General features: G+C 40.2%; 2 protein-coding genes across 7 annotated transcripts in view; one reads left to right on the top strand and one right to left on the bottom strand.

The window, feature by feature from the left end:
* Positions 1–1,272: 1,272 nt before the first annotated feature.
* srp9 (signal recognition particle 9) lies at positions 1,273–6,791 on the top strand. The gene is made up of 3 exons (XM_042096329.1): positions 1,273–1,624; positions 6,180–6,248; positions 6,339–6,791. Exons 1-3 carry the CDS (start codon positions 1,553–1,555, stop codon positions 6,456–6,458), a joined length of 261 nt encoding a protein of 86 aa, XP_041952263.1. The 5' UTR covers positions 1,273–1,552; the 3' UTR covers positions 6,459–6,791.
* A 6,404-nt stretch (positions 6,792–13,195) lies between these two features.
* slc5a6a (solute carrier family 5 member 6a) overlaps positions 13,196–15,683 on the bottom strand; it is a 106,075-nt gene continuing 103,587 nt past the window's right edge. For 5 of the 6 annotated variants that reach the window (XM_042096319.1, XM_042096317.1, XM_042096320.1 and 2 more), the window contains one exon: positions 13,196–13,783. In XM_042096319.1, the coding sequence (XP_041952253.1) occupies positions 13,655–13,783 (129 nt within the window). In that variant the 3' untranslated portion in view covers positions 13,196–13,654. The remainder of the gene's footprint in view (positions 13,784–15,683) is intronic. The other variant, XM_042096322.1, reaches the window with a different exon arrangement.

The raw sequence follows: 15,683 nt of genomic DNA, 5'->3' as shown, positions 1-15,683 counted from the left end.
ATCAGGCATTATTGAAGGAAATGAGTGGAATGAAAAGCAACAGATATAACTTTGTACACAGCTACATAGTTTTGCAGAGTGTCCAGGACTGTGCATAACCTGACGACCTGAGAGAGGCAGCCAAAGCAACTTTCTGGGGGAAAAATCCTCGAAATGACTTCATAGTGACAGTAACAGCAACTTGAACAAGGCAACACAATCATCCAGATGCTTTTGCATCAGTAATGGGTGAGAGAGGAGTCTTTTATGAGTCCTGCATGACTATGACCTGGCAGACAGCATACTCCATGTTCTTCTTAAAGGTTTAAAGGTGCTGTAGGAGGGGGTGATGGGCAGCAGGAGGCGGTTGGCATCGGGCTGGCCCTGGGGGAAGGCGTAGGACGGGTCGGAAAGGAGACGGTGGGGGCGGCATGAAGCCCATGTTCGAGAAGATGGCGAACACCAGGACGTCCTCCAGGGAGCTGGCACACACACACACACACACACACATACATACATATACACACACAGGTTATAAGAGTTTTATCTGCCAAGTCAAAAGTCTGTTAAAGTTAATTCTGGCAAAAAGCTCTGGGTAGGCCTACTGAGTGGAATATTAATTATTTTAACATTTTTTAGTTGCACTTGCAAGTGTCATTCAATTAGTCCTATAGAGTCAATTTGTTGCTGTTTTGTTTATTTCAGGACATCGCTCTATCCTGCGTATGTGTTTTATTCAGTCATGTTTTTATCTAATTGGCATGGCAAATCTTAGGCCTACATTCATGTTTACATTCTTCAATGTCAACAGACCATCGCGAGTAGCGATTTATTTGCTATTAAGCTGCCGCGAGTAGCGATATCAATGTCAAGAGACCATCGCGCTAGAATAAACCAAGTTTTGATAATCTATTGTCTGCTATTATGCTTTCCCATCGCAAGTAGCGATTGATTTACTAGCTGCCGCGAGTGGCGATGTAGCCTATCAATGTCAAGCGACCATCGCGTATTAAATAAGTTTTGATCATCTATTTTGTGCTATTATGCTGCCGTAAGTAGCGATACTTGCTTTTAATTACATCCTTTAATGTCAAGAAAACATCGCGCTATAGCAGGCTTTTATTTTGATTGAAATCGAAACAGGAAGTGTGCTTCTTAGCAAACCCTTATTTAGGCTTATTTTGGGCCAGTAATGGGGCTCTGTTCGTCTTCCTAACACACGCTCTTACCATAGATATGCGCTCTTGGATCAACCGGAAATCTGTCGCTAGAATAAAATCGTAATGTAAAAAAAAAAAATGTAATGTCGTTAACAGAACCCTGCTGTCTAGAGCTGATTGAACTAGCGACAGCAATCAAAGTGTGACTCGCGGATATGTGAAACTGCTTTCAAAATTTGATTATTTTGTTGACCTTTGACTTTTATGGCGGGGTTAGGGAAATGTTCCTTATTGTCGCTTTTTCACTCATCTCAGTCGTGCTGTTTCTTTGATGAGGTGGAATTATCTTACTGAGTGGATCAAAACGGCTGCATTTTTCAAACTGATTCAATCTTCCTGGCTTTCTCCAAATCATGCCGTACTATCAAGTGTGGGAAGAATTTGCCAGGGCTGCCGAAAAACTATATCTCACTGAACCGATGAAGGTAAAACATGTGATTGTTGCATGACGATAACTTGCCTAACGTTATCTAACATTGACTTAGAATTGTAATTAGTTAGGCTAAAATAAGGGTCTTATCCGTTATATTACAACAAATGCCACGAGGTTAGTGGGTTATTGGCTATTTCAGTGAATCAGCTGTAACGTTCTTTGTAGAGATGATCAACGGGCTTTGTAAAACAGGATTACATGGGGTTCATATAATCTTTTGTCTATCCTTCCTTCCTTCCTTCCTTCCTCTTCCTTATAATTAATTTTGTTAAAGAAACGAGGAACGATCGATAGGAGAATGGACGAATGAAGGAGAGACAGATATGGGAAATGAGACGTCCTGTTCTCTCACGCATAGGGGAGTTTCGACAACCGGATCTAGAACTTGGTTTTACAGGGCCGGGGACGTTTGTGCGTGTTTCCAGAGAATGTCTAAAGCCCGTTTACGGAGAGCCGGTTCACTCTTAACTCCATGGACCTGCAATTTGTTGCAATTCCGGTAGGGGCGATTGGATTCTCTGGAATGTCTAATAAGGGGAGAACTTTCACTCGGAAAACTTCCGGTTTCTAAACTGGTTGCAGTTCCTTCTCTGGTTCCACATGAGGGCGCTCGTCCACGGAGGTCTATGAGCCATACCCCTCAAAATCAACTTCTCTTGGGATACATTTTTTGTCTAGTAATTTGAATGTTGCATTCGAAAGGGGAGGCAAAGAAAGTACACACTGTTGAGTAATATATTTTTTAGTCACTTAATTGTTCTAAAACACCTTTCAAACGTGTCAATGACGTCATTCATTTGCACAATGCTAGCGTGTTATGGGCAACAACGACCTAAACTGTAAGAAATCGAAAGGACATAAGTACTCATTCATTCAACTTTTGACCTGTAACCCATGTTGAACTTGTAAAAACTACAATCAAATCTGAGATTTCTCAACGACGATCAGGTGAAAGAGACCAATTTGGCCATCTCTCCATAGACTCCCGTTCATTTTGCACTCATGGGTGATTCCGCCAGTGGAACTCTGGTGGAACTGCAACCAAAATTTGGTACAATGGGACAATTGGTACAACACAGGCCTGCACAATGCAATATTTTGTACTCCAATATTGCAGTAGCCTACTGCAGAAAAAAACCCCTGCAGTTTTCTTGTCACACAAGGCAGTTTTTTCCCCGTAAGGGTTTGATAGGGCCTAGATGACAAGCAAATGTATGATGGGCTAGACGTGTGACTTGCTATCGATAACAATTAAATCGTTTTAAACACCGTAACTGAGTCACTGAGTGAGGTAGACACCAGTGTCTGTAATTCAGACAGCTGAATTAAAGAGGTAGAGTTGTAATAAAAAATAGCAGGCCTAGGCTATTGGCTAATCTGCATAAAGTGTGCTGTCATAAATATCAGTCATTCAGAAAAATATTTTTATATCAGGATATAAAATAATAGATATAGTATATTGTAATCCTCTGGTGTTCTAAGGGAGGCTATTAAAATGTTATTTAATAAAATGTCTACCCCCCCCCCCCCAAAAAAAAAAGAAAAAGAAAAATCGAGATTCGTATCGAACCGTGGGTCAAAAATCGTGTTTGTATCGTTACAGCCCTAGTGCAAACTCAATCATCTTCAACTCAACACTTCAAAGACCCAGGAGATGGTGGATTTCCGCAGGTCTAAGCCCACTCTGCTACCAGTCTCCATTGATGGGGTCAATGTGGAGGTGGTTAGCACCTACAAGTATCTGGGTCTCCACCTGGACAATAAACTGGACTGGTCAGCCAACACTGACGCACTCTACAAGAAAGGGCAGAGCAGACTGTACTTCCTGAGGAGGCTGCGGTCCTTCAATGTGTGCAGCAAGCTCCTCAGGATGTTCTACCAGTCTGTTGTTGCCAGCGTCCTCTTCTATGCAGTGGTATGCTGGAGAGGAAGCACAAAGAAGAAGGATGTGGGGCGACTTGACAGGTTGGTAAGGAAAGCTGGCTCTGTAGTGGGAGCTGAACTGGAGTGCATCACTTAAATATCTGACAAAAGGACCCTGAACAAACTGATCAACATCTTGGACAATGGGTATCATCCACTCCACAGCACTATTGTAAAGCAGCCTGATCAGCTGGAGACTTCGCTCACTGCCTTGCACAACAGACAGACTGAGGAAGTCATTAGTCCCCAGGGCCATTGAACTGTTCAATGCTTCACTTAAGGGAAGAGGAGAGATAGACTTCTCCGCATAGTCTGTCTGCCTCTTCACCCCCTCCATGTTTGGATTACTGTTTGTCCACTAGCCACTTTTTACCACTGTCTTTCTGCCTCACTGTTTGCGTGCTATGTTAGCACATATGCATTATAGGAGGCGTGATGAAAATTTTGGGGGCAAAAAGTTAGTCTGGAGCCCTGAGGAGTCTGTGTTAAGGTAGTAAAAATGATTATTTATTTATTTATTTATTTATTTATTTATTTATTTATTGACAACGTAGTTAAGGCAGAAGGTGTGTTACTTCTAATTATCAAACATATTTTGTATTGATATTGATTACATGTCTGTCGCGATATATATCGCTATCGTTTTATCGCCCAGCCCTACTCTCAAGTGTTTAGAATCTTTGATCAGAATAGCCGTTGTTGCCTACTTTTCCTTGAGAAGATACAGCAGTCAATCTGAATGACCGTATATACATGAGTGTTCATTCGGAATAGGAGTGGACTACACCACCTCTTTCATTCCGATTAAAATTCTGATCGGATCGGCAGTTTTATTCCGGTCAAGGTGGGCACACAGGTCAAAAGTTAAGTGCGTTTACACAACATCAAAAAAGCCAAAGCCCTGAGGGGTATTCCAGAAAGGAGGTTTAACAAACACTGAGATAAAACTTAACCTCTGGGTTGTCTGAACCTGTGGTGACTAAACCCGAGCTGTCGGTTCCAAAACACCGGTTACCAGTTAGTTCAATCAACCCTGTGTTAGATAACCTAGAGTTGTGCGCGTTCACGGCGAACTTATAAAGGAATCATCTATTGAGAGTCGAAACCATGAGTGAAACCGGCGAAAGGAAGAGCATTTTTCATAGGCGGAGTAGTCGAGGCTTACGAGGAGGAGAGAACTGTAATAACAAAAAAAGAGTAATACTTAAGCGGCTGCGTCTGAGACCTTGCTTGGCAGAGAATAGCCTAACTGTGTAAATGCGTATGTTTAAGATGGCCTATTTAATGTCAAAAGCACAATTAAATAATTCACTGGACATCGCGTGTAGGCCTATTGACTGCTTTGAATGACGCTTTCTTAAACTAGCCTACCTTGTCACAGATTGAGTGGGCCATAGAATTCTTTGAGAATCCCAAATGTAATTTTGTATTTAACGCGGGTTCTGCAGCTGTGGGCCAAGTTAAACTTTTGCGCTACATCATCGGAAGGGTGAATGTCGGAAGGCATGGGTAGCCTATTGGACACATTTCGGTGCACATTTGGAAAAGTTTATAAGTGATGATGACCTGCCAGTTGGTGAAACTACACTTTAATGATCCTAGTGGGTTTGTGTCCAGGAAAACGAATGAAGTTGCGCCGGAACTGCTTTAGTGCAAGGCAAACTTTATGCACCGACTGACAGCTTGCCGATATGCTCTGCGTCTCCAACACTACAAAAACTCCCAGTCGGAGAGCGTGTGTAGCCTATTAAAAAATATTTTATCCCAAATGCCATCAGCATTCTTAACCAAACTTAGTGACAACATGCATAGCCTACCCGGCTGAGCTGTACAGCTATATTTAATCTTATTTATTAATTTTCTATAGGCTATGTTTCCTCTTTTTTGTACTGTACTTGTTTTAATTATATCTTCAATGTGTCTGAGATGTTGTTTGTCCATCTGTCTGGTAAGCCAAACACAAATGTCCACTATGGTGTAGGCTAGCTACATTAAAGATTTATTTTATTCTATTCTAATCCACCATGCTTAATGTAGGGATAGAGAATGCTTTTCAAGAAGCCTATATTTAGGATTCAGCTGAAAAACTCTAGCGCTCTTGAAACACTCGTTTGGAAAAGAATAGATAGGCTTTCATGTGATGTCGTGGTCTTATCGCCCTCTCACGGTAAATTGCACGGATGTATATTACATGATTTTGTGCTTCTTTGTCAATCGGACCTTCGTCAAAATGAAACGCCATTGTGTGACAAGTGTAAAAATAGCGGCCTGATTGAACATGCACTGAAATAACTGAACATAATTGAACATAACCTGAACAAAACCTACCCCCTACCAGGTTAAGTTCATAGCCTATGTTACCATAGTTACTTACATAGCCTGATCATTTTTGAGCTTTCTGGAACTGAAATCCCAGGTTTACCGTTTACTCTGGGTTAACATACCCAGTTAAGCCAGTAAACCTGCTTTCTGGAATACCCCCCTGGACTATGGACTACTATCTATGAGGTTTTTAGTTGTTTAGTTGGTTTAACTTCAATATATCAATTTTGGAAATTAAAGAGTTCATTAATTTTGCATCGTTTGCCGTTCTTTTAGCCAATGTGTGCCTCTTTCTCTTTAAGGTTAGGGTGGTTCTGAAGTACAGGCACTGTGATGGAAACCTCTGCATAAAAGTCACAGATGACTCTGTGGTAAGGGCAAGATTTCTTTAGTTTATTTTACTTCTGATGCTCTCAAAGTTATATGTTCAACTGTTTGACTTTCTGTTTCTAATATTTCAGTGTTTGCAGTACAAAACCGATCAAGCGCAAGATGTGAAGAAGATTGAGAAGCTACACGGAAAGTTGATGAGATTAATGGTCTCTAAAGAGTCTCACAGTGGTGCAATGGAGACAGATTGATACTATGGCCTTTTCTTTCTTTGATCTGTGATAATGGTGTCTGCATAGATTCACATGGGTTTGTGTCCTTTGAATTGAAGAGCCCGGTGAAGTAAAAACAATGACTTTGTATTGTGCCGATGGAGACAATTCTGACATTTGGCATAAGTATATTCACAGTTGAAGCTGTACATGGTTAAATTTACTTTTCACTTAACACTTTATTTGTGCTTTATTTGTGTAAGCATCTGCTATCCAAGGCAAGCAGATGAAGCACAGTCCAGCAAGTGAGGTGAAGAGCAGGTGTGTTCAATCTGTTCAATCTCCAGTCACCAAATAAAGTTAGGTCTGTAAGCCTTGTGTTCCCTTATTGCTGAGCAGATAAGCAGTCCCTCCAGGATTTCGCGGGTCTTATTTGAGATTGTTGCGGCCTAAAGTGCCTGATTTCGTGACCACATTTCCAACAAATTGTGACAGAAGTTGCAGCGTTTGTTGCAAAGAAATTGCAGGAGGAAGTGAAAATTGCAAGAATAGTTGTGATTTTTTTTTATTTTTTATTATTATTTATTTATTTATTGAAAATTGAGGGGAAACTAAGGGTAGTAAGACAAAAATCACACTCATCATGATATTGTTACTAAAAATAATAAGAAAAGTAAACGATTACAGAAAATCAAGTTATTTTATTTGTAACTAAATTAAGAAATGCTTTGGCTGGGGTAATTCACAAAGCAGTATAACCTTTTGTAGAACTGTCCAAAAAAGACCCCCTGAAAGATGGCATCATGTCATATGTTTCAATATATTCATATACTTTGGAACTCGTATTAAGTTCATATATGGTTAAAGTTGTCAAGAAACTGATGGTTAAAATTCTAAAGAAACTTGAGGTTGGTATGTGTGAGCAACCCACACGTTACTCATCTTGCACTGGATAATTTTCCTGAATGTCAATATTCTGATCACAACTGTGGGAAAATTTATAAGTCAGCACCAGTCAGAGGCTACATTCATTGTTTTGCATTTTTATGATGTCATAAAGTATTTTGATACAAAATACGAAGCCAAATACAAATTCAGTTATTAAGGTTTTTCATGTGACTGATTAGGTATATAACGCTTTGTTTACTGCCACCTGGTAGACAAGGGATGCGTTGAACTTATTGAACATCATTGTCTGCAGTTGCCTCTCGGTAGGCTACATCTCTGTATTTCATCAATGTCAACATGTCAGGCATCAATAAAGGATGATGAAACGTTATCCCATTGTTCAATATTTGATAGCCTGTCACAGAAACGTAATTTTGCTAAAATTGCCCTGATTTGGGGTGTTGATCCGTATGGGAGAACAGGCAAAGTTGTAGCCTAACTTTTTTTTCTCTGTTTAAAACTCAGTTTACACGAAGATTATATAGTCAGGTAGAACCCCAGGATAGGTGTGACATAAGGTACGAATGCAATTCTTTGCATAAATTGATAGTGGGGGTGTAGACTCAATCTGATGGGTGCCGCTCATTTTTTTAAATGACAATCTGCCACGCCCCCTTTTTTGACCATAAAACAACTAGATACACATTACTGTATAAACCCATGTATGGTATCAAATGAAAACTTCTCAAACAGAAATTAACAATGTCAATACAAAATGCTAAAAAGTCCGGTAAGGTCACACCGCTGAAATAGTAGGCTGAGCAACAAATTGTCTCAACCCTCAACAATTAATCAAAAGTTAGAAGGAACAAAGTAGCACTTTCTCATAGATTCTGAAAGCAACTATATACAGAACATGTTGCCAGGCTGGCCTTGTACACATCACAAACATCAAGACATTGCTCCCTCGCTGTCATCAGTATCCTCCACTGAAAGTGTAGCCATCTTCAAATTTTTATTTGCACCAACTTCACCACCACTACTGCAGTGGTAGTCCATCTGACTGACAGCAGCAAGAGACCCTGAAGCATGCTGGCACTGCCTTGCATCCACAAGCAACAAGCTGTAGACCTGGCTGTTTTGGGTGCAATGTCAGTGTTGCCATGGACAGGCACAGGAATTCCATCCTCTATTTTCCAGCCTAACAGGGATACATCATCAGTACACATGGGAGGTGGTCAGCAACTCTCCACAGAAAGACTTGCAGCCATGCATGCTTGATGTGTTCCGCTGCATATTCTCTTGTTGGAGGAAGACTCTTTATTTTAGAAGGGTCTCTTATCTTGGTGAATAGCATGTATCTCAACTTACTGAGGCTTTCAACAGTCTTTCCATAATAGAGGCAAGAAAGGAAACCCATTCCTGCCTTCATGCTCATCGGCTTCTAGATCTGTAAAATTCTTCAAATGAAGATTCCTCTTGAGCATCAGATTGATTGCTGAGGTTTTCCCTTTGCCATATGGATATGATGGCACACTGTCACAACCAGACAATGCATGAACAGTCAACAAATCATAACATTTGCAGCCATATTAATGTAAAATACTTTGGGCCAATGTTGGGAAAGTTCACTTTCTACGTGAACTAGTTTAAAGTTCAGTTCACAAATTTTAAAATGAACTAGTTCAGTTCATAGTTCATAATTAAAAATGTTGAACTAAGTTCACACTTTCCAAAAATGAACTAGTTTATAGTTCTTTTTTTTTTTTTTCATATATTGCTGCGAGCTATTATTTTTCAAAACTTTCGTTCAATGAACACGTTCAGGCACAACACTTCTTTGGGCATCCATGGCCTACTGGTTAGGGAATCGGACTTGTGACTGAAGGGTGGCCCATCCGATCCCCGACTGGTAGGAAAAATGTGGGTGGGGGGAGTGACTTAACAGCGCTCTCCCACATGCATATCCACGGATGAGGTGCCCATCATATCTTATGATTTTGAAGCCTGTTAAACTTTTTATGATGTTTGGCTTTTCTATGAAATGTGGCAAAAGTAAACATTTTTAGAGCATAAGACCAGGGTCAAAAAGATGCATCTGAGTTTAGAGATTAATATGATGAAAGAATTTTGAATCTAGGTCAGTCTGGTAAGGAGAAATATGCATAATTCACTTTTTTGACAATAGTGCCACCTTTGGGTGCAGTACCCAAAATTTTGGGTTATGTGTAGTGGAGGGTACTGGTTACCATACCTGACAATTTCAAGTTTCTAGGACTTACGGTTTAGGCTGCAGTATGACTTATACAGAATTTTGGCGGAAAATGAATGGCACAGAAACAATAGGGGTCCCGCAGCTGTCCTGCTTGGACCCCTAATAAGAACATAGAAACACAATAGCCAGCTTCAAACTGTTGAGCCAAAGCGAGCTAGGCCAGGCCGTGCCGGGGCTAATTGCTTTCACACCTTCAGGTGCAGGTGCTAACTGGTGCCACCTTGGGGCTATATTGGTGCTACAGGCCCCTGATTTCTGGCCCAACCTAAATGTTGGGCCACTTGGTGCTAGAGCGGGGCTAGGGGTGGTGTCAAGGTGAAGGCGGGGTCAACCCATTGTGTGTGAAGTCGAGAAACATGATAGAATGGAATGGCTATGAAAGCACAAAAGCACAGCAGTATTTGCTAGTAGCCTACACCGAGTTTAGAGATAGCGGTTATCCGTCCGTATTAAAGATGTTTGCCTATCAGTAGGCTAACTCTGTCCAGAGGTCGCCAAGTAGCACAGTCGGCTAAAATTAAAGGTGAACTTATGAGTAAATTAACATAGACACGCGTCCCACTAAATTATTCCTGCCAGTGTGTTTTATGCTATCGATAGTGTGGAATAGCCTAGGCTACTTAAAGAACTATCGTAAAAGCTCCAATTTCAGTTTCAGCCCCTTTCGTTAAGAAATTCTATATAGATGTTTTTTAATATATCAAAATAACATTTGATAAATGAACCTTACATTTTCCAGTAGCCATAGATGTGTATATTTGAACAAAGTCTGGTTTGGTTCTTTGTAGGAGCATCTACTGCCTTCAAAATCCTATTTTCTTTACTGTGCGCTCGGAGTTTGGTGCTGGGCTGGTGGCTCACGCGGCACATCTTCGTGAAATCAAAATTCCACCGGAGCTCCAGGCGGATTTGTAACGTTATACACAGCCTTACAACACTGTTTACAGCTCTTTGATTCACGATAAAATGTCATTTATGGTACATAGCTCATTTAGATACATGTATATTGTGTGTGCTTGCGTTTCTTTAGGAATCTGCCGTCTTGGTTTGTATAGAAATGAATAGGCTGTGGCATACACGTAAAAGGACAGAAATAGGTGACTGACTTCGATAGCAGGGGTGCGTTTACCAAAACCATAGTTGCTGACCCATTGCAACCAACAAAGTTAGCAACTATCGTTTTGGGAATCGCACCCCAGTATAGGAAAAAGATACGCGACATTCTGCTTATCCTGTTTGAAAATGGGTGGTATTGGTGACGTTTTCACAAGAGAAGGTGTGTCGAGGTGTAATGCGGAGAGATAATGGCCTGACAGTCTGAACACAAACGTGTCAGGTTCATGAGGCTTGTAGCCTGGGCTACTATCACCAGATGGCCCCTCAAATGACCCTAGCCTGGCCTGGCTCGACGGTCTGAAGCCAGCTAATGGGTGCCTTTGCAGCTTCGCTGCTTGGCCCCCAATTATACTGCTTGGTCTCCAGTAAGATGAGACAGAAACACAATAGGTGCATACATTCTGTTTGGTCCCCAGTAAAAGGTGATTAAAATAAGCAAAGTCAGAAACACAATCGATGCAGTGTTTTTGCTTGGACCCCAGCAAAGGTGATGCATTATGAGTGTACTGGTTTTACCAATTTAAGTCCATCCATGTGACTGACTAGTTATTTCTGACTGACCGTCCTTGCCATCCAAAAGAAGTGATTGTCCACAATGTTATATGCCGTTTGAACTCAATGAGTTGAGTATTTATTTTACAATAACATAACTGGTAAATCAAAATAAAACAAGCAGCTCAAGCTCATGAAGGCAGGAGACGGACGTAAAAAAGCTGTTGCCTCCAATCAGCCACACCTGGCCTGGCTCTGCCCAGGTATGTTATTGGGGCGGAGTATCCTCAAGGGAGGCACTCCAAACCTGCAGAGGGTGCACAAACTCAAAACAAAAAAGGGTTAAATTTACCCCAACAATGAGTAAAGGTAAAAACACAAAGGCTAAGCCTATGCAGCTTCGCAAAATGAATCAAGGGAACGCTACTAAATATACTAAACTTCAAAACTGTTAACCATGCAGTTCTAAGGGCTGCTACAGACTACAATTATGGAATATATAAGCAGAATAATAAGAAAAGACAGAAAAGCAATAGATGCATATGCAGCTTTGCTGTTTTGCTCCTAGTAAAAGTGATGAATAATAAGTAATGGTAGAAACACACTGGGGCCTACAAAGCTTAGCTGCTTGGGTCCTATAATGTTATTTTTGACAAATATACTCATACAACCGATAAAATAGATAGAATTTCACTAAAGCAGTGATTTATTATTATTAGTGGGAAGTTAATGCAATAACTTTTTTACCTTTCCACAATTACAACTTCCCACTAATTTAATAAGGTTACACTTTACTTGACAGTATCGACATAAGAGTGATATGACACTGTCATGAACGTGTCATAAACAAGTCATAAACGTTTATGACATAACGCTTCTGTTATAAAGTGACATTCGGTTTTTGTCATAAGAAGTCAGGTTTAAGATTAGGGTTAGGGTTCATGTGTCATGACAGGGCCATGTGTTCATGACAGTGTCATGTCACTCTTTACTTATGTTGATACTGTCAAGTGTTACCTTTAATAATTATTACGTCGGTGGGAAATTAGTATTTACATTGGTGGTAGGAAACAGTTACATCTTAAATTTCCCTTTGGGGGTCAATAACGTATCTATCTATCTACATCTGCCAGGAAATTATTACATTGTTGGAATTATGACATTTTGAAAGTGCAGATTCTTATTATGCTGGTGGTTTATTAAATTGGTGGGAAGTTATTCCGTTGATGGGTGTTACATGGGATGATGCCAACCTCAATGCAGACATTCTGGTGCTGTGGAGGAGTGGTTGGGGAAGTCAGAAGGCAGGCTGGAATAACTTTGGTTGTATACTTTCAAAATCTATCTTTTCTGGCTGTTTTCCCGGATCTCCTACCCTGTCGTTATCATGCGGCTAGCTGGGAAGAAATACAGTCTGTAGAGAGATGTTTTTCTTACTCGATAAACGTTATTGTGTTTGCAAATTCCATCCAGCCAATTAGCTTCACGTCATCATGTTGGCATTGGCAAGTTGCTAATGAAGTTCATTGTGAGCAACTCGCGTAACTTCTTGTGGTCTGTGTCGCTATTCACATGGATATGCATGTCAGTCTCCAGCTTTAAGGTATTCTGTCTCTTCGGCTGGCTTCATTCACAAGCAACTTACCAAAGCAACAATTCTCAGAAAGCCAGAGAATTCTTTAAACAATGAGTAACACCAATCAGTATATTAATCAGTATACAATGTAAACAGATCCACCTCTGAGATTTCCTCCCTCAAATTCTCTAACTGATGACCTGATATTTTGAGCTGAGATGAGCCAACCTTAAAGAGATCAGCCTTGAAGGAATGCAATCAGCTCATTATTTTTATTTTAATATGTAGGCTATATTTCCTGTGATGTGTGTGGTTATTATTTAAACTGTTGTCATTACTTTAGCCTACCATGCAAGACAGGCTATTATGAGTTCTGACAATTATTGAAAGCTATTGATGGCAAATAGAATTGAGAAATATTGGGGCAAATTTTCATATTTAACACATTTATTGAGAAACAAGGTATAAGAACATGGGATTTTTACCCTGGCATTGATTTGGGAATCGAGAATCATATAATTTCACTGGTATTGGTATCGACTACCAAATGTTTATGGCATCCCTATTGCATTCTCATGCAAAATAGTCTTTTGTCTGACAAAATTACTTCAGAAATGAGTCAAGTTTACCAGAGATTGCTGCAATTCCAAGGATGATGATCCACAATCTCTGTAGGATATCATGTACAATATGTCACTGATTAACAGAAAAGTTTTGACTATTCAAGTAATACACACATATAAAATCCTTGACAAGCATTGTCACAAAGGCACAAAGACAAAACCTATCATTTTTAGAAACATGGAAATGGGTTTCAGCTCCATCTTCTTTTTCTCCACTGCTTCTCCATTTGTGGCCAGAAAAAAACAGGTATGTGGATTAGAGCCATTACATGGCTGTTTCCTGCACCACCACCACCACCTCTTCTCCATGACACTTTTCCTCATCTTGGGAGTAAGACACGGCATTAGCATCTTTCTGAGCCATTTCATAGGGCTGCTGGTTCAATGCTGGAGACTGCACAACAGATAGAAACACATACAAAGATAGGGCTGTTTGTTATACATGTTTGTGTTTCAATTTCAATTTAATTTCACTTATAGAGCACCAAAACATTACACATGTCTCATGGCGCTTTACAGAATGTTAGACAATCAGATAAAAGAAAATAAGGCCTATGGGTAACAGGGGCAAGAAAAAACTTCCTAGAATTGGAGATACATATAGGAAGAAACCTCGAGCAGATCCACGACTCAAGGGCCTGACCCATCTGCCTAGTCAGTTACAGAACAGTAAGGTCTGTATACATGATAAATGCATAAGTTAGTCAGATGTAGAGAATAGAACATGGTGTTTAAGGCCACCTGAGGTGTATGTTACAAGAGGTGGGATGGTTTCAGTATGATAATGCATGAATCCTATTTAGTGTCAGAAAGTTCAAATAGTCCAATGTGGGAAATGGAATTGTCCAGTGGGGTTGTTAACACATTGGCCAAACACTCAATTGTCTTGAAAACACTGAAAATCAGTTTGGTGTCAAACCTCAAGCCTTGTAGCTATCAAAGAATGATGAAATATTAACATTACTTTCTGACTGGAACTCACCAATGAATACAATCATGAAACAAAATGGCAACATGGGCTGACCTCAATCTCAAAAGGCTTGAGATTTTCCAAAATCCAGACACAAATTCACAGATGCATTGCATTGCACTGCATTGTTTTCAAGTTCAAGTATATACTCTTTTGATCCTGTGAGGGAAATTTGGTTTCTGCATTTATCCCAATCCGTGAATTAGTGAAACACACACAGCAGACAGTGTACACACAGTGAGGTGAAGCACACACTAACCCGGAGCAGTGAGCTGCCTGCTACAGCGGCGCTCAGGGAGCAGTAAGGGTGCCTTGCTCAAGGGCACTGTGGATGTGGGCATGGGAAAGCAGTGTTCAACCACTTCCCCCACCCACATTTTTCCTACTGGGTCGGGGATTGCACCAGCAACCCTTCGGTTACAAGCCCGAAGCCGAAGCAAATATTTTATTATATATTTTCATGGGACAACACTGAGGACATGACACTTTGGTACAATGTAAAGTAGTGAGTGTACAGCTTGTAACGTAAATTTGCTGTCCCCTCAAAATAACTCAACACACAGCCATTAATGTCTAAACCGCTGGCAACAAAAATGAGTACACCCCTACACTTGTATAATACATTTTTCTTTACATTTACTGAGGTAAACAGGCATAAGATTATTCCCAAGTGATCCAATCCAACAGCTCGATAATTACACATCCTGGTTATATAGTTTCTGTCAAATTCCACTGGTAACGCCCTCTTGGAAATAATAACATTTAATTTAAATCACAGGCCACCAAAAGAGCCAGCAAAGAGGGGAGAAGATGCAAACAGAAGAACAGAGACCATTTAACACTTTATCCCGAGTAAACATTTAGCTAGATATTGTTTTGCATATATGCTTCATAACCATCAGTGTGCAGGTAACAGAAGTGTTACTTGTTTGTTAAATGTCACATGTAACAAATGGCTGTTGAGACTATTCAAATTCAATTCCTATTACTACTGAAAAAAAATTAACAACTATCGCAATTGGCCTCGATGTGAAGTAATGACTTTAAGCCTTAGTGAAATTATAGCTCATATACTTCATGCAAGATGAATAATGTCATTATGGATTTTCTTATTTTGGCTTAGGCCTATATATACATTTTATGCCAAAACACACCGATGACTAATTGAAACCATTAGAACAACTCTTTTAAACAGTGTGCCTGGCGCAGACCAATTTCTCATTCTCAAAATAAGGAATGAGAAGTCTGACACCCCAAGCGTGTACAGTATGTGCATCGTATTACAGATAGTGTTTGTGCATCAGTATCTAAGAAAATGAGAGTA

Source organism: Alosa sapidissima, chromosome 6, assembly GCF_018492685.1.
Source record: "Alosa sapidissima isolate fAloSap1 chromosome 6, fAloSap1.pri, whole genome shotgun sequence".
Lineage (NCBI taxonomy): Eukaryota > Metazoa > Chordata > Actinopteri > Clupeiformes > Clupeidae > Alosa > Alosa sapidissima.
This window is presented reverse-complemented; position numbering and strand designations above follow the sequence as displayed.

Coding starts and splice junctions, on each gene's coding strand:
- srp9 (XM_042096329.1), top strand. CDS start 1,553: ATGCCGTACTATCAAGTGTGGGAAGAATTTGCCAGGGCTGCCGAAAAA. Junction 1,625..6,179: donor ATCTCACTGAACCGATGAAG/GTAAAACATGTG, acceptor TTTCTCTTTAAG/GTTAGGGTGGTTCTGAAGTA. Junction 6,249..6,338: donor AAGTCACAGATGACTCTGTG/GTAAGGGCAAGA, acceptor CTAATATTTCAG/TGTTTGCAGTACAAAACCGA.